We start from the raw sequence: 20,535 nt of genomic DNA, 5'->3' as shown, positions 1-20,535 counted from the left end.
TTAGGGGTTAAATAACTTTACTTAGGTGGTTTTTTTTATAAGAGAAGGGGGCAAACGAGCAGCGGGAATCGCAGATGCGTTGCCGGCCTTTGAGAAGATGATACGTGGTTGTAGTATACACATCCAAAATCATTTTCAAACCAGGCTCTACAAAAAACAAAACAAAATACACTAAGCTCTGGCTTGTTCTTAAAAGGGAAGTCAAAAAATGAGTGCAGATGAATTTAATTAGCAGTTATTGTTGTAAAACTGTTTACTTGGAAAGATTTGTCAGTCACTTGTACCCCGCATGTACAAAGTAATTTCATATGTTATTGGGAAAGGATATACAAAAAGTAGTTTTCAATATAGCATTTATTCTTAAAAGAATATTTAAGGCTGCGGTGCAGCTGTGGTGGTGGTAGCAGCAGCCTCTTCACGGATGCGATCCTTCTTGAGAGTGCCCATGAAAGCAGCCTTATCAGCAGGTGTTTGGAAGCGACCATGTCCAAATTTGGATGAAGTATCAATGAACTTGAGGTTTATCTTCTCAAGAGCAGCCCTCTTGGTGTGCACACGAAGTGACTGAAAACAAAATTATGTTTAGCATAGTAATAACAGAGAATTACCATTAACATTTAAAAGTGATTATTTTATTGTTGATCTCTCATGAATATGGACATAAATATTACATTAAAATGATTGTATATCACTCACCTTTCTCAAAGTAATAACTCGTTTCTTGGGACCCATGCAACAGCCCTTAATCATGACAAAGTCATTATTAACTTCACCATAGTGAGGGAATCCACCCATTGGGGTAATAGATTTCTCAGACAAGTCATACTCTGTAGACGCATTGTTTTTGATGACTTTTCCATCCTTAGTGTGGATTCCTGAAAATAGAAGTTATAAATAATAAATGAATAAGAACCTATTGAACAAATGATTGAATTAAAAAATTATTAAATCTGTGACAGTAATGTTGGCTAGAAGTAAGTTTTGTGAACAAACCTTGTCCAATTCTATAGATCTTCTTATTCATTTCTGTTCGGTGATGGTAGCCCTTCTGACCAGCCCTGGCAACAGTGAATGAAACTCTGGAAGGATGCCAAGCTCCAATACAAGCTACTTTACGAAGACCCTTGTGTGTCTTACGTGGGAGTTTCTTGGTGTGCCAACGGGAAGTAACACCTGTAAATTTTAAATTAAGCTATACATTGAAATTTGATCATGCTTTCAACACAGATTTTTAATTGGAAATGTATGTTTTGATTGTGACATTTAAAATATTTGTATCTTATATAAGCTATGTACCTTTGTATCCTTTGCCCTTTGTAACACCAATGCAATCAATCATCTCATCCTGAGCAAAGACTGAATCCACTGGGATAGGTTTCTCAAGGTGCTCTCGGGCCCATTTAACTTTGTCTTCAATAGTTCCACCATTCACTTGAATCTCCATAATATGAGCTTTCTTCTGGCGTTGTTTCAAGAGCTTCATTTGAGTATGGGCGATAACTCTGATCACACTGCAGTAGCGGATCATTTTCTTGAAATCCTTTTCAATAGATTTCTGGCCAAGCTCATCTTGCCATTTCTTGCTGGCTTTGGTAAATGCCTTCTTCTTGCACTTATACCTATTTAATCCAAAAGTTTACACTTGCTGCAATAAAAAGCTATACCATCTCTTCAGTGAGCGGAGATGACATGGCTGTTATATGCCCAAGGCATACATAAAGGTAAAGCCCTCGTCACAGTGAGAGGAGAGCTGTATACAATTATTAGTAATTGAAAATTTTAAAGAATAAATTAGCAATATTAAAATGAGACCTGTAACAACATGACATACCAGTTCTTGTAGAAGCGACGTCTACAGTCCTCGGACATATGTTCTGCCCATACGGTGAGCAATGCGCGAAGGCCATGAGGTGTTTCAATATAACCGACCACGCCGACGCACACCATTGGTGGAGTCTCGATGATGGTGACAGCCTCCACAATTTCCTTCTTGTTGATCTCTAATAATTTTTGAATTACATTAGTAATTATTCATGTTTGAAGATTACTTATTGAAATCATCAGTGCTAGATAGAAATTAACTCACTTGATCCAGGACGGTCAGGTTCACGGACCACGTGGGTCATACCAGCCTTGTATCCGATAAAAGCGGTAAGGTGAACAGGTTTATTCGGGTCATCTTTAGGGAAAGCCTTTACCTTACCGCGGCTACGTCGGGACCTCTTCTTGGGATAGAATCCCATAGACCCATGACGAGGCGCCGAAAATTTTCTATGCGACTGAAAATGTAAATTTCTGTTTTAATACACAGCAAACTCGGTAAAACTAAGTTACGTATCAACAAAATCATCAGTCCGCCCTAGAAAAATCTTCACATAGATTCAGGTTCTAACCGTATTTAAAAACTAGTGGTATCATCATTTGAATTTCTAAATCATTGAAATATAATAAAAATCACAATTAATATAATATCATAATCACTACTATTATACTGAATAACAAAATTAATTTCGGATTGTTAAGAAAATTATTAATTTAAAACCTAGTTACTAACCATGTCGGTTCACTGTCGCAACAAAAATGGCCGAGTTGTACTGTCGTGTCCTGTCAGCATGACGGCGTTCAAACTATTTAAATCTTGGCCTTAGGCACAAGGGTTTTGGCCACACGTTTTTTTTATTTATTCGGTACATGTTTAGTCCCTGGGTAACGCAAAAAAGTCGTATTTGCTATCTGAGTTAAATAACAACAGTAAGTTCCCATAACTCTGTAACGTACTGTGTTATTTCAATAAAACAAGACAAGACCATCACGAGGAGACACAATTACAACCTTGACAAACAAAAACTGATTGCAACTGACTAGTTTTATATTTATATATAAACTTAAGAGTGCAGAGAACAATTCAAGAGTTTATACAAGGCAACATAAACCTTCGATACCCGGCGAAAATATCATTGAAATTCCTAACGTAAACTTCGTAATTCGTCAACTGGAAGGTGGCGCTGATATTTTGTTCTTTCATCGCCAAGTCAGTCGCTCTCGAGTTTATTGTCAAGATCATCTCGAAAAATTCGGTGTGATCTTTAAGATAGCGGTGCAAATCTATCTTTTATATAAGATTTCCATGTCAAAATGTTAGGTACCGTACTCCTCCGAAACGGCTTTACCGATTTTTACCAAATTTTATATGCGTATTCAGTAGGTCTGAGAATCGGCTACTATCTTTTTTCATACCCCTATTAAGTTTTTTTTAACTGCGCGCGGACGGAGTGGCGGGCGATAGCTAGTAATTATATAATTTATAATTCTTTTTTTTATCCTGCAGTCAAATTATTTTATATTGTTTTTGAGACTTTGTTGTAATCCCAAAGCTAACAACGTGTAAAAAAAATGGTAATAATACAGTTAGCTGACTGAATAGATAACTCGCGCCGTTGATTCAACGTTGTGTATGTGTACGGAGCACGCGCATCACGATACTCGCAATCGCAACGCAAGGATGCATTTTTAGTTTAGAAGTTTTACGTTGCCTTGTTTAAACTCTTACAATTGTTCTATTTGCTTAATTTATTATCTGTTATCCTACTTTGTTTTTGGGCCTTTCCGTAGTTCCGTAGGTAACAAACATTGACAAATTTACAAACGTCAATCAAACATCAAAATATTACAGAATCGGACAAGAGAAATAGATTCTTTTGTAAAATTAAAAATTGATGTAAAAAGTGGTAATTTGCATTGGACTTTAAATTGATAGCCGACCAAATTACCAAGCTACAAGTTTTGTTCGCTTAAGACACTAATTTCTTTTAATTAGAAATGGCAGGGCCAATGGAAAGAATTCAAGTTCTTGACGATATTGAAAAGGACATTATAACTTGCTTACAATGTGCTGGTAAGATTTATTTAGTTTGTCTTAGCATTTCTTTATTGTATTCGATTTGCTAAAAGTAGGTTTTTGATACTGTAAAGTCCCGGGACAAATCAAAGATCTTTATGTATAATTTTCTTATTCACTGTCATTTAAGTTCTGATGCTTCTATCTATATTTGTTATAACCTTTCAGTTATAAAAGGTTTTCAACTTAACTCTGAATAACATTTATCATTTATTTATGCAGCACAAGCACTTTTGGAATTAGGCAAAGAAAAATCAAGTCAGAAACAAGCTGAGACAAATACCTCACAATTCTTAAGAACTCTTAGTCAAGTGGAGTCCAAATTGAGTGACCAGATTAATTATTTGACCCAAGTTTCTACTGGACAGCCACATGAAGGCTCAGGATATGCATCTCAAAAAGTTTTGCAGATGGCTTGGCATAGACTTGAACATGTCCGCTCCTGGGTCAATGAATTGGATAGACTAAAAGCATCACACTTGGCTGCAGCAAATCGTCCAACACCAGGAATTCCTAATGGCAGTATGACTTCTTCTGGAACTAGTACTTAAGTGTTTTTAGATCACATTATATCTGTACCAAGTTTAAATAAAATGTTCATTAGGGTGATTAAAAAAAAAAATTTAATTTTTTTTTTTACCAATACCCTCTCAAATGTTTCTATTTGATATAAAAAAAATTCTCACCAAACCCGAGCCCTATAGCTCAACTCTAAGGGGTCGCTACTGTTTTTTTATTTTCCCATTTAATTAACATGGGAAAAATCGTTTTTTGTTTTAAATTGAATTTACACATAATTAACACAATTTTTTATAAAAAACGATTTTATATTCTTTAAGTAGAGTTTTCGAGCTTTCCAAAACTCTATTACAAAGTACAATTATCTTTACATAAAGACTAATTACAGCTATATAAAAATCACTAAATTTCGAAATTTGAAAAATGCTTGAAATTATTTTTTTTTTCACAATCCTCAAAATTTTTACTTAAACTATTAGTAAGCAGTGAATTTTTATATATTACAAATTTCGAAAATGGTTTTTAGTACGTAGTGTAGGTGGCAGCACACATGATATCTAGATCATACGGTTTATGTTGTCAAATCGTCATTGTCAGTGACACATATCTTCAAAAACTCGTTGTATATTCTTTATATCTTCCAGTACTTTCAATTGTTATCAGTAAAATGGCTACAAAAAAAATTTGTTTGCTTGGTTTTTCATGTAAATAATTCCAAGCATTTTTCAAATTTCGAAATTTAGTGATTTTTAAATAGCTGTAATTAGTCTTTATGTAAAGATAATTGTACTTTGTAATAGAGTTTTGGAAAGCTCGAAGACTCTACTTTAAGAATATAAAATCGTTTTTTATAAAAAATTGCGTTAATTATGTGTAAATTCAATTTAAAACAAAAAACGTTTTTTCCCATGTTAATTAAATGGGAAAATAAAAAAACAGTAGCGACCCCTTAGAGTTGAGCTACAGGGCTCGGGTTTGGTGAATTTTTTTTTAATATCAAATAGAAACATTTGAGGGTACCGGTTAAAAAAAAAAATTTTTTTGAATCACCCTAATGTTCATGTAACCTATCTCTATTTAATCTTCAGCTAAATTTCTTATCAAGCAATGCTTAATAATAAATTATTAAAAGTGAATATGGTTGACTTTCTTTTATTTCAACAATGTAAAATGCTAAATGCCTTTAATCGTTCAGATAGATTGTGATAACCATGTGAATGTGTATGCTCTTATCAAAAACAAACAGCAGGACAAGGATTGTTTATGTGAAAACAATTGATATGAAGCTTTAATACTAAGAAATCAATTGTCCAAAGCAATGTTTTTAAACTATGTGAGATTGTCCCACATAAGACAGACTCTGCCTCACTCAGAGTTGTGTTTATAGATATGAATAGGGGGAAACAAATAATGGAAGTGGGACTCTTAATAAAAAGAAGTCACCAACATGTATGGAAATCTGCATCACCAGAGAAACTGCAGATGCATTGCTGACCTTTGTGAAATATATAAATGTTAGTGTTTAATATAGAAAACAAAAACCTTTGGGTACAAATCTGCTATATTTTGTATAGTTTAATAGTAACCAAAAAACTTTATAAAGGAATTTTTTACAAAAGTTACAGCCATTTAATACCATATTGTCCTTAAAAAACCAATTGAACCAAGTTAATGTTAAGTGAATAAACAAAAGACTAATTCCATGTCATGGTAACTTATCACATACACTCTTAAGACATCAATTTCTTAAAACAAAAGTTTTTCTTAAAATTTTCCTTTTCTTTTCTATTAAAACTTCTACACACATGACTACAAATGGAATCGATTTTACTATTAAAAAAATTATCTACTACTCACCATTAAATAATTGGAACGAAAGAAAACACCAATTTCTTTGCAAAAAATAAATAAACAATGTATAATAGTTACGATTACGACATTTAAGGCAAAGCCCTTGAACAGTATTCTGACTTAGACATTTATTAAAGTTGAAAAAATTGATTAACAAACATTCTAACACATTTATATTATCTAACATTTACAAAACTACATATGATAGCCATTTCATTTAGATAAAAACACACAATATCCTGAATGAAGTAGCTAGTAGTAAATGCATAATGTTAATGTTGTGCAAATAAAATGACATTTTGAACTATCAATTATGAAATCACTCCTCTTTTCAGCTCCTTTGGTTTGCGTTAGCATTCGTGAATTTCTCTATATCGTCCAATGATCGTTTTGCTTTAGATGTTATATCGTCAAAAGACTTCTTAGTTTGAGAAAGTAGCTCATCTGTGCTTTTACATGCCGAAGTAGCTAATTCCTTTATTTCAGTGTCAAATTTTCCTATAACCCATTCAATTGCTTGTCGACCTTTGCCAGCATTGAGGGATATTTTGTTTGCAAGTAAGTCTTCCATGTAACTACTCAAGGGCACTCCCTGAAAAAATAGTATAATTTTATTAATATTGTAGAGAATGTTATTACTTTGAGTTTATTATAATTACATGATATTTTTTACTCTAAAACTTTTCTTTGTCTTATTTACTATATGATTTGTTAAAATTTGATCTTCAATTTCAGTTTTTTTTATATCATAAGGTGGCAAACGAGCAAATGGCCACCTGGATTCGCCGCTATAGCGAGGCGACCTTTGCCCATAGACATCCACAAATGCAGATGCGCGCTGTTTCAGATAAGAATGGAGATAACATAATTAAAGATAGGTATTGAGTTGACAATTAGACAGCCAATAAAAGGGCAAATGTTCTTAACCTTTTTGTGTGCAATTTCTGTTGCTACTTTCTTTATCTTTAACTTGAAAAAAATTACAATAATCTTTTTAGTACAAATAATTAATATCTTGTTTCAGAAATTGTTCTATGATTACATTAACACTATTTGTACATTTGTTAAAAACCTTTTTTTTGTATCTTAATATATTTAACGGATTAATAAGTATAATTTGACATCCTGTCTTTTTTAAAAAAAAAATTTCTTAAATTATGATTTTCATCTCCACTAATCAATTTTCTGTACACAATACCGGAAATGGAATTGACTTTCAATTTAGATTACATCACTATGAGATTTGCTGTGATTTTATTGAGTGTATTCAAATTACTCATAAAACTTTCAATAAGGAGCCAATTATACTTTTAAAGAATCACCTACTACTCATTTAACAGTTTAATAGAATAAATAGTTAAGTTGATATATAAAATTAAGATAATCATAATAATAATAAATAACTTACTTGTACAGTTACCACAGCTTCTTGTTTCAGCAAAGTTTTGGAAGTATCCGTGGGATGTGGTGTATAAGTAACTGTTTCATCAACAGCTATATATCGGCAGAATGTCAAGTTTGTTGTTTTCAGAGTCATTTGTCTGTCAGTTGGATTTACTTCAGACTTTTCGCTGGCATAGCATATTTTTGCAGTTCCAATTAGCTGAAATAGTGACAATTAGCATTGAAATATCACACAAATAACTGAGAAAAATCAAATTTCTACAAGATTTTATATTACAGAAAGGACTAAATTACTACATATTAAGTACTTAAAAATGTTTCTGAAGTAACAAGACAAGAAACTAAAGGTATTTGCATCTTTTGGTAAAAGATTGAAAAATTGGAGTATATTTTAAAAGTTTGAAAATATTTAAACATATTAAGTACCTGCTAACAGAACTAACAATGTTAAAATCATCAGAATTTATTACAGTTAAACACAACGTACAATGATTTAAAGAAAATTGTACCATCAAAAAACAATTAAAATACTATTTGCTAGCTACTAGCTAACAGCTAGTTGTAACCGATCCATTAATTGTGTTACTGGTAAAAGGTTTTGGTGATTTTGGAAAAGTTACAAGTTAGAAAAAAAATATGACTTACCGCTTGAGCCCATCTAGGAAAGAACCATTTCGAACTAACAAGCCTGTGAGTATGCAACACTCCGTCGACCACTTTTCTCTCAACCACATCGGTTCCTATGACTGCAGGGTTCATAGGATTGGGATACTTCCGCCATGCTGCCTGAGCAACTGTTTCCCAAGGGTGACTAAAATCAAAATAATTTTAAAGTCATTAGCACAAAGAATTTCCACTTGTATTTATCACTACCTCCTTGTTGCGTCACTACATACTTGAATGTGTGTTCTGAAGTCCAAATCTTCATATTTGTAGGATTCGTAAAGTGTACGTGAATTATATTTAAAATAAGGAGTTAGATTTTTTCTAAATTCATAATTACATTAAGTTTTCCCAACTACATTAACTCGTCTCCATCTGATCAAAGAGGAAAAAGGCCTTCTCTCGACGGGATAGACAATAAATGGTGTTACCATAAATATTTTTCGAAAATTACACATCTATTATATCGATCAACTTAAAAACTGTTTGTAAAATGTAGAAACATTAAATTAAATTTAAATTAAATCTTAAATTTTTTCTGCTTATTAAGAAATAGCCGTGACAGCAACCAATTATAACGTGAATACATAAGTTTGAGTATAAACAGTGCATCGTAGTTTCAAAATAAAGTGATTTTTTTTCTATTATTCTAGGGAAAATTAAATCTGGCAACAATTGTTAGATATTTGGCACAGATTATTGAATGGAAAATTAGAAGTCAAAATAGTAACCAACCTTTATCCTCCGTCAAAAACGTTATCAGCAGTTATCAGAAAATATCATGTCAAAAAAGGTAAAATAGGATTTACTATATAAATTACTAAGGTGAAGTATGATCATCTATCTATATATATATAAAAATGAATTGCTGTTCGTTAGTCTCACTAAAACTCGAGAACGGCTGAACGGATTTATCTTATCTTAGTCTTGAAATGTTCGTGGAGGTCTAGGGAAGGTTTAAAAGGCGAGAAAAAATTCATACCGATATTAAGTTTTTTTTTCCTGCGCGCGGACGAAGTCGCGGGCGACAGCTAGTTTTTAATAAAAATGTAGTGTGTACATAGTATGGTAACTTTAAGTTAACCTCGTAAAGTATATCGTTTCCTTGGCCTACAACCTTTGGTATTTCTATATAATACTAGCTATCGCCCACGACTCCCTTCGCGCGCAATTAGAAAAAAAATTAATGGGGTATGAAAAAGAGATAGTAGCCGATTCTCAGACCTTCTGAATAAGCATTTAAAATTTCATAGAAATCGGTCAAGCCGTTTCGAAGGAGTATGGTAACTAACATTGTGACACGAGAATTTTATGAAAATGATTTATGAAATTAAAAGCAACCGTGTTTCTTGTAATAACTAACATACAGCTTTTGGTGTACTTTTAGGATAAAAAATGGTCCTACTAAAGAAATAAATATATACCTACTACATTAGTAAGGAAACGGGCAGCGCATTCAAGGTAATTGAACATTTGAATGCTATTGACCAACTAAAATAGAGGTCATCAAACTAAGGACTGATACGATCAAAATATGTGATATACACAGCATAATATCTTGTGATTACTTGGAATGATTGCATACAATTATAGGGTAGAATGAAAGATATATTGTTTTTCATTTTTTAAAATACAAAAATAAAGAATCTATTACTATAGATTATATTTCACATTAGAACATTTAAATGTTTTTGACGAAATTTCGGGACATTCAATTTCAATGAATTGCATTTTAGTTAATTATTTTATATTCCACAAATACTATGCAAATTAATTTCAACGTGTCAAAACAATGCGAAAAAGGATAGCGCAAAATATACTAATTTATTATAAGACTTAATTAATTGTGACGACACACCTGTGAATGGTGAATGTGACTGTGCTGCTTTGTCCGACATGTGGACTTTGTCCTATGTCGTGACGTTACATCCACGCGCACTGGCGCTGGTACTATAACGACTTTTAACGACAATCAAAATAAAATTTCATCATGATATTGTGTTGCCAAAGCTCTTAATCAGTTTCATGGAATCTCATCTTCCCAGCTAGTTTGGTGAAGGTGTTTGTTCTGTTGTTAACAAATACAACTACATGCGTTCACGGTTCCAAGTTAAATTCTCAGTTTTGTACCGTTGACTTTCTGTTTGCCATTTGTTACTGTTTTCTCCGCAGTTCGGTTCGAATCCGGGCTATAGAAGACCACAATTAAGCTCAGTAATTAAAATTGAAGCAATAACCATTGAAATTAAAATTTAGGTATGGTGTAGACGTAGATTAGAGGTACGCAGTGTTATATATATTTTTACGTGACTGAAATGGTCACCCCATGTGGTTTTGTATTTACTTAGGTAAATTCTATTGCGATAGCCTTGATCCTAAATGACTGAACCGATTTTGACGAGTGAGATGTCATATGATGGTCTGTCCATTGAACTGTTTCATTCGTACAAAAAACGTTATTGTGGGCTCTATTCATATACAATCTTAATCACCACAACATTTTTTTCCATTGCTAAATCTTATTATCGATGTATTCGAGTGTATTCTAAAATACACGTTATATGTTGCATTTTTTTAGTTTGAATTAAAAAATAAATTCTTTGTTTTAGCGTTTTCTGTTTTTTTTTTATTAAGTTTATATTAATTGTCCCTAAATAAAAAATAAAAAACTTACGAATACCTTATACTTTAAATGCTTGCTTTACAATGTCTCACTATTCTCGTGACATAAATTGGCATAAATCTCCAAGGTCGACGATTATCATTCATCTCGCTCCATTCACGGTCCAATCAATTTGTATGTGTGTAAATTTATTATTTTTACGGAAGATGTGGTGGATAAACGGTAGTCGCTGATTTTCTTCCACGCACCCTCCGGTTAGACCCGGAGATATCGAATATTAAATCCATAGCCCGAATACGTAGGCTATGTAAGTAAACACAAAATCTTTGGAGCTAACCCTGTTGGTAGTCCTCTGCCCTACTTGCTAAAGCGTAATTAAATGTTGAAAAAATTAGAAGTTTTACTTTAGCTGTGAAGGTAGAACCCAGTAAACTATATATGTATTCTAGGTGACAACTAACAATGTACAAAGTCCTGATTGCATTTTTCCTGTTTAAAGGTGAGTTTCTACTGTTGTTTCACGTATACAACAATATTGCCATTACTCTCATTCTCTTTGAATAAAGCAGATATAACAACGATATTATGTTATTATATACAGTACAGGTGCTATAGTATATAGATACGATAGTTGAAATCTAGAAATTCACTGTTGAACAATTAAAACTAGAATTATGATATAATTCACATCGTTCGTACGTGTGATAGACGCTATTTTAGTTGCAATAATAATTTTTAATAAAGTAAATAATGTTTTTAAATTTTTCATTGTGCTGTGATTTGTCAGTTTATTTTCTTTTTATAGTCAACATCATCATTATTCACTTTCATTTCATTCGGGTTTGCTATGGTCGCTTGGTCGGTAGTCGCGTACGTACACGACTATAGTAGCGTAATGAAATAATCGCAAAACAAAGTTTGTCGTTTGTCGCTGTCATTTCTTTCTTTCATTATCTTATTTTTATTCGATTTCGATTATAATTGTGAAATTATGAAATACCCTAATTAGGTTAGCGATAGTTTATTTCTTCACGAATATAGGTATTTCATTTTTGTCTGTGTATGATAACACCCGCATATGAAGATAACGCGATACATTTATTTTTTATCATAAAGTTGCAGTTCAAGTTTCAGTGTAGTGTTTGAAATTAGAAAAATGACTACAGAGGCTGAAGAAAAAGCTCTACGTTACAGAAGGGCTCAAAGTGTGACTAGGGCTGAAGAAATAACAGAAAAAGAGAAGAAAGCTAGAAGACTGCAAGTAGATAAACCGTATGTAGCAAATGTATACACATAAATAAAAAAACTTCATGAATAATTACTATTTGTATACAAAAAATAAATTATCATTAATAATAAATCATTATGCATTTTATATAATATTATCTTAATAACTTTAATATGATGAAAGTAATTGACCTTGTCTTGTAATTTTTGAGATATCATTGTTAATGTAAGGTCTTTGCCAAAGTACAAGAAAAATTAGTCATTCTGTTATCAAATGGTTTATGTAGTATTGTAATACGATTGGAATTTCTTAACCAACAGGCTTATCATTAAAAAATATATGAAAATCAAATTGCATTTTAAAAATGTCTAAATTGATATGTAAAAAATATTCATTATACTTCTATTATTTCTTTTATCCTAGATGCCATAAACCAAGAGATTCTCTATTCTCATGGAGTTCAGAGTTCACAAACTTTACTGGTCTCGTAAACTGGGGATTTTTGATGCTAACTATTGGTGGCTTACGACTGTGCCTTGAAAACTTTTTGAAGTATGTATTTAAATTTTATCAAACAATATTTTATCAGGTAATATTTACCTTGAAATTGTTAAGTAAAGATATAACTGTTTACTACTAAATGTTTACTTGTTATAAAATTTTAGGTATGGAATATTAGTTAATCCTCTGGAATGGATCATTGTATTAACTGGTTATAGTGAAGGACGCACACAGCAGTATCCTTCTATCATTTTACTTATATGTGAGTATTTATAGAAATTTTATATAAAAAACTATCGGACCATAAATGTACTGTTTGATTTATTTTAAATTAGCTGTCGCCCGCGACTCCAAAGCGAGGAATTAAAAAAAAAACAGCCTTTGTGTTCTTCCATTTTATGTTTTACATGTATGCCAAATTTCATCAAGATCTATTGAGCCGTTCTGGAGATACCTTCAAACAAACATCCATCCATTATTAATATTAGTAAGATTGTTTTGAGGAATATTTTATTTATTGAATATGTAACAGTAATGCGATGAATAGTTAAAATGGATCAAGTGTAACTAATATTACTTAATACAATTTTCAGTTAGTGTGGTGCCAGTTGTTATCAGTTTGATTATTGAAAGAGCTATTTCAGTTGTAAGTATCACAGAAATAAATTATTCTATATAAAAATAGTGTAAAAAATAATTTAATTTGTTATATTTTATAGGATATACTTAGTGATAAAATAGGCATCAGCCTGCAGATTTCAAATATTGTATTCCTGATAAGCTTGCCTGTGGTTGTGCTGCATTTTAGAAGCCAGGATTTTAGTTTTGGTAAGCATTATTTTCTATAGATAAGTTATTATTTATTTCATTGCTTTACTATTTTCTAATTTCACTAAATAAAATGTAAAGGGATTGTAGATAAAGAATGAGTTTAGGCTCAAATTGATCTTAAAATAGAATCTTATCTGAGCTCAATGACTTCTTATCAGTCCTATTACTATAAAGAAGAAAAAATACTTAATGGTGTTTGTTTCTGAACTAAAGATAAATACTTTCTAATTAGAAATTGTTAACACTATTTTGTATATATTTTGTTTGGATAAAATTATACCAAAACAGTTATGTATATGTTATTTTATTGGCTTTTTTGTATGTTTCCATTCTCAGAATCTGAAGCAACATTAGTACAGTACAGTACAGTACAGTCAGCTTCATAAATATAGTGGCAGTCAAGATATCCAAATATATAGGAACACCTAAAGTGATCAATTATATAAGTACAACCAAAGTCATCAAATTAATTGAAGCATCCACTCTGCTCAAAAAGATCGAAACGTTCACATCGTCATATATATGAGTACATTCAAAGTGCCCATAATTATAGTAACAGACAGAGCGTCAATAGTAACGAAGCATCGAAAGTATGCAAAAATATCGTAACATTAGACAAAATTGAACTCTGTCTTTATTCACTTAAGATACACTTTGAAATATACTACTTCTGTTAAATTCATTTGACATTTTATAATCAAAACATTTTTTTGCTATTTACTACAAGTTTACGTCCCGCATGACAGATACTAAATAGATAAGCAATATCAAATTTTAATTTGTCACCATATATGCCAGTTTGGCCTTACGGCTTAACTGTTCGCTGTAATACGCAGTTTTGGCGATTCGAATCCCAAACTTTTTTTTACATTTTTTAAGGTTTTTAATTTTATTATCAAAGCGTTATATAAAATTGAACTTTATCGCAACAATTATTGGTTACAATAGTAGTCGAATACGACATCTTTGAAAATTAAGGAACCACAATATTCCTTGTCCCTTTTTTTAACCGAGTCGTCATTAGCATGTTTTTTTATTGTTCACGTTTGTTATTGTAAGTTTCGTCATTTAATTCCGCGCGGACTATGTCACTGGCGACATCGAATACGTGTAATAAATCTATGCTTGGAAAATTCTACTGCAACCGGACTGAAGATACCTAACAGTAAGAGAAAAATATTTTGATACAAATTGTCAATTAATTTAACAGAATTTGTATACTTTCAAAGTGTATTTCAAGGATATGGATATACGAGTAGAATTCAATTTCAATGACCGCAATGACAAGTGAAAACACTCTCCGCCCATTCGCTTTATTCCGAGATGGCCGAACCTAATCGTTATTAATTTTATATGAATATTTAATACCCCAAAAATAAAAATTTAAAATTGTTTTTGTTAAGTAAAAAACATATTCTAAGTACATTACCAGATTTTTCCTTTTCATTAAAAAAAAACAAGCTCTATATGTGATTCATAATATTGAAAAATAAAAACCTTGTAAGCCTGGGATTCGAACCATTAAACTTACGTACTGCGGCTAAAATAGTAAAATACTGAAACTAGCACATATTGTGACAGAGTAAAATTTGATATTACTTACTAGCTTTTACCCGCGACTTCGTCCGCGCGGAATAAAAAAAAATGCTCACAATATAAAAAGTTCCTATGTCCGTCTCCTAGTTCTAAGCTATCTCCCCATCAATTTTCAGCTAAATCAGTTTGACCGATCTTGAGTTATAAACAGTGTAACTAACACGACTTTCTTTTATATATATATATAGATTAGGTATCTGTCATGTATCGTCAATTTATAAATTTTAAACTTTATAATAATAAGAAGAAAAATGTTGGGTTGTCCGATAAGTTCGTGCCCATTTTTAAGGGAAGTTTTAAAGGCCCTTAAGTTTTGGAATACGTCTTTTAAATTATATTTGTTCGATTTTATTGCAAAACGTCTTATGTATTTCGGCAAAAATTAAGTGAATCAGTTTTTATAAAACTGATAGAAAAGAACGAATCGTGTTCTACCATTTGTCAAAATATAGCTGAAGTTATCCTCGTTTAGCATGTACTAGCTTTTACCCGCGACTCCGTCCGCGCGGAATAAAAAATAGAAAACGGGGTAAAAATTATCCTATGTCCGTTCCTCGTTCTAAGCTACCTGCCCACCAATTTTCAGTCAAATCGATCCAGCCGTTCTTGAGTTATAAATAGTGTAACTAACACGACTTTCTTTTATATATATAGATGTGTTATCTAAACATGTCATATATTTTCAATAATTGTAATATATTCGGGTCTATATATTCTAAGCTACCTATTAAAAATCGGAACGAACTTATTAGACAACCTATTATGTTGATACAAAGCGTCAAATGAATTTAACAGAAGTAGTATATTTCAAAGTGTATCTTAAGTGAATAAAGACAGAGTTCAATTTTGTCTAATGTTACGATATTTTTGCATACTTTCGATGCTTCGTTACTATTGACGCTCTGTCTGTTACTATAATTATGGGCACTTTGAATGTACTCATATATATGACGATGTGAACGTTTCGATCTTTTTGAGCAGAGTGGATGCTTCAATTAATTTGATGACTTTGGTTGTACTTATATAATTGATCACTTTAGGTGTTCCTATATATTTGGATATCTTGACTGCCACTATATTTATGAAGCTGACTGTACAGTATTATTAAATTTTAGTTGTTAAGTTTGTAATTTAAGTTTGTTGTTAGTTGTCGTCATATATTAAACATATTTTAACCGTCAATAATTTCCAATTTCTTTTATTACAGTGGGAATCACAACTGTTTGTATGATATACCTGATTTTGTTTTTAAAATTATGGAGCTATTGCCATACTAATTACTGGTGTCGAAGCAGTCTCAGAGCAAAGCCTAAGAAGACCAAACTGCGGAGACAAAGTCTTTCAGCACCTAATTACAGTAAGTTTTGATAAAAAAAAAAAGTTTTTTAAAAGTATATTTATACTTTATGTAGAATTACTTATTAGTAGTTTAACCCTTGATAATTATTTACATTTTAATTAGGACATGTATTAAATTGTTGTATTCAATTTAATACATGTCTTATTGTGACAAAGACTGTTAATTTTTCCTTATATAAGAGGTCATAGGGTATGTGTAATAATGTAAATGTTTTTTTTTTTTATAAAATACCCATAAATTACCTATTATTATAAGTAATATGTGACATTGATAAATGTTTATTAATTGTAAGATAACACACTTCTTGTACACTTAATTTAACAAGCAATAAAAACGAGTATAATAAAAATATGTATAAAGTTCATGCACTTAAATTAATTTTATCAGAATAGTTTCCTTTCTTGCAAATTACATAAGAATAAGTTATGTATATTAAGTATCTAGTCGCCAGCGACTTCGTCTGCGCGGAATTAAAAAAACTTAACATGTAGCCTATATGTTCTTCCAGACTATGTTTTATATCTATACCAAATTTCATTAAGATCTATTAAGCCTTTCTGGAGATACCTTCAAACAAACATCATTATCCATTCATTTATCCATCCATCCATCCATCCATCCATCTAAACTTTTTAAATTTTTTCTGTCATAAGAACCTCCTCCTGACAATAACAAACACACCAAAAAAAGTGAAATCGGTTCAGCTGTACACGCGTGATGGCGTGACCAAGGGATATAGGGATTCATTTTTATATATATAGATGTTTTTATTATTAATTATTCCAGTTATTATTTATTTCACTAATTTGCTAGGTTAATCATTAAATAAAAAGTAAATATTATATATTATAATGTTTTAATAAAGGGATTTTCTTGTAGTAGTTGCATAGTTGTTTTGCGTCATACAGAAAATGTGTTTATTTAACAAAATACTATTTGCAGATGAACTCATGAACGCGGAACATGAGCGTAAGTTAAATATATGTGTTTGCAAAGCACTAATATGACTTAGTGTTGCCAAGCTAATACTAAGAAAGTTTTATTAAAATCAATTATATAGAAAATGATCATATTTATAATGGCGGTAGATCTCTAGTTTTTTGGAGCTATTTTTTTAAATGCAAGTAAAATCTTAATAAAACTTTCTTAATAAAATTATATAATGGTGCACGACTGCTATAAAACACTACAAATAGGTGTGGTTTGCTTGTTAAAGCTTATTTTTTTGTGGTAAAAAGGATTTGGTTTGTGTTATCGTAACCTTTTATATATAGTTTTTTTCACATTGACAGCTGCTATTTTTACATAATTCCCAAAAAAAAAAAACTGCACAATGTTTGTACTATTAATCAAAAAACATTTTTAACAAACTTATTATCATTCCTCTGTCCTTGTTCAATATGGTAAGGATAAGGACACCAAGATGATGATTTTTCTAGCAAACTTATCGCTAGAATTATTTACAGAAAGCTTAGACGATGAGAAGAGTGAGCTGGCGGCGGTCGGTCTCGTGCAGTATCCGGACAATCTGAACCTCAAAGACTTGTTATACTTTTTGTTTGCACCCACACTTTGCTATGAGTTGAATTTCCCGCGCACCACACGGTGAGATTCATTTCTTTTGAAATACTCCTTAAATAAAATTATAAAGTTGCATATTAAGTTAATAAAAACATCACTCTAGATATATTATTTTTGCGTCTAAGACGATGGGCAAATGTGTGAAGTTTTCTTTAATTTTACAGTATCAGAAAACGATTTCTTATTAAAAGGATTGTTGAAGTTGTTTTCGGTGTGAATCTTGTTATGGCGTTATTCCAACAATGGATGATACCAACTGTAACGAACAGTGTACATCAGTTTTCCGAAATGAATATGATTAAAATGGCGGAACGGTTATTGAAATTAGCGGTAAGTATACTTCATACTAACATTATAAATGCAAAAGTTTAGATTAATGAATGGTTGTTTGTTACGAGGTATCTCTAGAATGGCTACGATGAAAGTGTCTTCCAATGGATCTCGATGATATTTAGTATAGATGTAAAACATAGTCAGGAAGTACACTTTTAATTATTAAAAACTAAATTAGTAGGATTTAGTTTTTAATAATTTTCAACGTACGGAGTCGCGGGTGACAGCTAGTAAACTTAATAAGTTTACTAGCTGTACCCGCGACTTTATTATAAATGCGAATGTTTAGAATTTAGATGAAGGGATGAATGGATGGATATTTGTTTGAAGGTATCTCCAGAACGGCTTAACAGATATGGATGAAATTTGGACATATAATGTAGTCTGGAAGAACACATAGCCTACTAAGTTCTGTTTTTAATTCCGTGCGAACGGAGTCGCGGGTGACAGCTAGTAATTTATAAATGATTCTTAAATCAAAGAAGTATCATAACCATGCTGTTTGTTGAATATTAAAAATATATATTGTCCATTTTTTAGGTACCAAACCATTTGATATGGTTGTGTTTCTTTTATCTTACGTTCCATTCATTTTTAAACTTGATGGGTGAACTGTTACACTTTGCGGACCGCAACTTCTACAACGACTGGTGGAACGCCAACAACATCGCCACGTTCTGGAGCTCGTGGAACAGGCCCGTGCACATGTGGGCGTTGAGACACGTCTACATTCCTATCACAGACCGGGGCTACGGCAAATCCAACGCCAGTATTGTTGTCTTCTTTTTATCAGCTTTCTTCCATGAGTATCTGGTAAGTTAACACTCACTAGAGTATTCATTATTACCAGCCGCTACTTAAATTTGTTTACCAGTGTGTATTTGAACGTAGCCCTATAGTAAAACAACTTGTGTGCAATATTGATATATACCAATCTAATAATCAGAATTTTAATCTATATATATAAAAGGAAGTCGTGTTAGTTACACTATTTATAACTCAAGAACGGCTGAATCGATTTGACTGAAAATTGGTGGGCAGGTAGCTTAGAACCAGGAAACGGACATAGGATAATTTTTACCCCGTTTTCTATTTTTTATTCCGCGCGGACGGAGTCGCGGGTAAAAGCTAGTATATTATAAAAAGGAAAGATTTGATTGCTTCTTTGTTTGCATAGAATAGGCTCTAAATTACTAAACCGATTTGAAAAATGCTTTCACTGTTAAGCTACACTGTATCCGGGTGACATAGGCTATATTTATTGATAGATTTTTTCCACACAGACGAAGTCATGAGCGACTACTAGTCACTAATAACGGCGCCATCTATATCATGATTAAGGCATAGTTAAAACAACCCTAAAAGTTAATAGCGCCATCTTTTGCGTGACTAAGACTTTAACACAGTTCAAAATCAAGTGAAAGATGATGTTCGGATTCTAATATTTAGTTTTTAAAAAGTGTTCGACTTTTTCTGATTGTTTTGGTGCTCATTTAAATGATTTCAGGTGAGTGTACCACTCCAGATGTTCAGAATCTGGGCGTTTCTGGGTATGATGGCGCAGCCCCCGCTGTCGATTATCTCTCGCTTTGCGGAGGTGCGGCTGGGCCCGCGCTGGGGGAACATCATCGTGTGGAGCTCGCTCATACTTGGTCAGCCGCTCGCCATCATGATGTACTACCACGACTACGCTCTCACTCACACACTCAAAACACCAGCAGTTATATAATCTACTAACAAAAATATGCTCCAAACTTACTTGCCTTCTTTCAATATTAAGAAGTCAAACCAAGCATACATTTTGTCCTTGATATTTTGTTGAAATTTTTTTCTTTTAGATATAAGTTAAAAATTTATTTGCTGTAGTGTGACATTTAAGTGTTTCCAAATAATTGGAAAAAAATAATGTTGAAAGGTTCTGTAAATGGTGCAATAGTTTGTGTCTATGAATTTTTTTTGCTTCAGAATTTTATCTTCTACGTCTTGAAAATACTCTTTTTGTACTAACTAAGAAACTAATACATTCTTTGCACGTTACTATTAGTAATAATTTCAATGGCAAAGACAATGTGAGCTTCCTCTCCAGAGTATTAACTTTATGGCAAACCTTGTTATAAAGTAAATGAACAAAATCTATATTTACATTA

At 32.0% G+C, this 20,535-nt stretch overlaps 4 protein-coding genes across 12 annotated transcripts; 2 read left to right on the top strand and 2 right to left on the bottom strand.

Moving 5' to 3' along the window:
- Positions 1-336: 336 nt before the first annotated feature.
- On the bottom strand, positions 337-2,650 carry LOC106709070 (60S ribosomal protein L3). The gene is made up of 7 exons (XM_014500750.2): positions 2,555-2,650; positions 2,087-2,279; positions 1,832-2,000; positions 1,297-1,619; positions 994-1,173; positions 697-875; positions 337-564 (listed from the first exon to the last, which is right to left on the bottom strand). Exons 1-7 carry the CDS (start codon positions 2,555-2,557, stop codon positions 373-375), a joined length of 1,239 nt encoding a protein of 412 aa, XP_014356236.2. The 5' UTR covers positions 2,558-2,650; the 3' UTR covers positions 337-372.
- A 968-nt stretch (positions 2,651-3,618) lies between these two features.
- On the top strand, positions 3,619-4,493 carry LOC106710814 (mediator of RNA polymerase II transcription subunit 11). The gene is made up of 2 exons (XM_014502985.2): positions 3,619-3,895; positions 4,121-4,493. Exons 1-2 carry the CDS (start codon positions 3,820-3,822, stop codon positions 4,447-4,449), a joined length of 405 nt encoding a protein of 134 aa, XP_014358471.1. The 5' UTR covers positions 3,619-3,819; the 3' UTR covers positions 4,450-4,493.
- Positions 4,494-6,495: 2,002 nt separating this feature from the next.
- On the bottom strand, positions 6,496-8,753 carry LOC106710690 (protein slowmo). The gene is made up of 4 exons (XM_014502826.2): positions 8,569-8,753; positions 8,318-8,483; positions 7,677-7,871; positions 6,496-6,860 (listed from the first exon to the last, which is right to left on the bottom strand). Exons 1-4 carry the CDS (start codon positions 8,598-8,600, stop codon positions 6,600-6,602), a joined length of 654 nt encoding a protein of 217 aa, XP_014358312.1. The 5' UTR covers positions 8,601-8,753; the 3' UTR covers positions 6,496-6,599.
- Positions 8,754-9,047: 294 nt separating this feature from the next.
- On the top strand, positions 9,048-20,245 carry LOC106710683 (diacylglycerol O-acyltransferase 1). Of its 9 annotated transcripts, XM_045682539.1 has the most exons (13): positions 9,054-9,128; positions 9,723-9,796; positions 12,087-12,230; positions 12,610-12,738; positions 12,852-12,949; positions 13,281-13,333; positions 13,407-13,515; positions 16,322-16,471; positions 17,417-17,443; positions 17,941-18,079; positions 18,220-18,385; positions 18,929-19,201; positions 19,896-20,245. In XM_045682539.1, the coding sequence occupies exons 3-13, from the start codon at positions 12,115-12,117 to the stop codon at positions 20,115-20,117; spliced, it is 1,482 nt and encodes a 493-aa protein (XP_045538495.1). In that variant the 5' UTR covers positions 9,054-9,128; positions 9,723-9,796; positions 12,087-12,114; the 3' UTR covers positions 20,118-20,245. The 9 variants fall into 9 exon arrangements, with proteins under 9 accessions (XP_045538289.1, XP_045538495.1, XP_045538524.1 ...); XM_045682333.1 differs by lacking the exon at positions 9,723-9,796 and having other exon boundaries at positions 9,048-9,128; positions 12,075-12,230; XM_045682568.1 differs by lacking the exon at positions 9,723-9,796 and having other exon boundaries at positions 9,055-9,128.
- Positions 20,246-20,535: the final 290 nt, after the last annotated feature.

Source organism: Papilio machaon, chromosome 1 (assembly GCF_912999745.1).
Source record: "Papilio machaon chromosome 1, ilPapMach1.1, whole genome shotgun sequence".
NCBI lineage: Eukaryota > Metazoa > Arthropoda > Insecta > Lepidoptera > Papilionidae > Papilio > Papilio machaon.
Note: the sequence above shows the minus strand (reverse complement) of the source record. Positions and strands in the feature narration are given on the sequence as shown.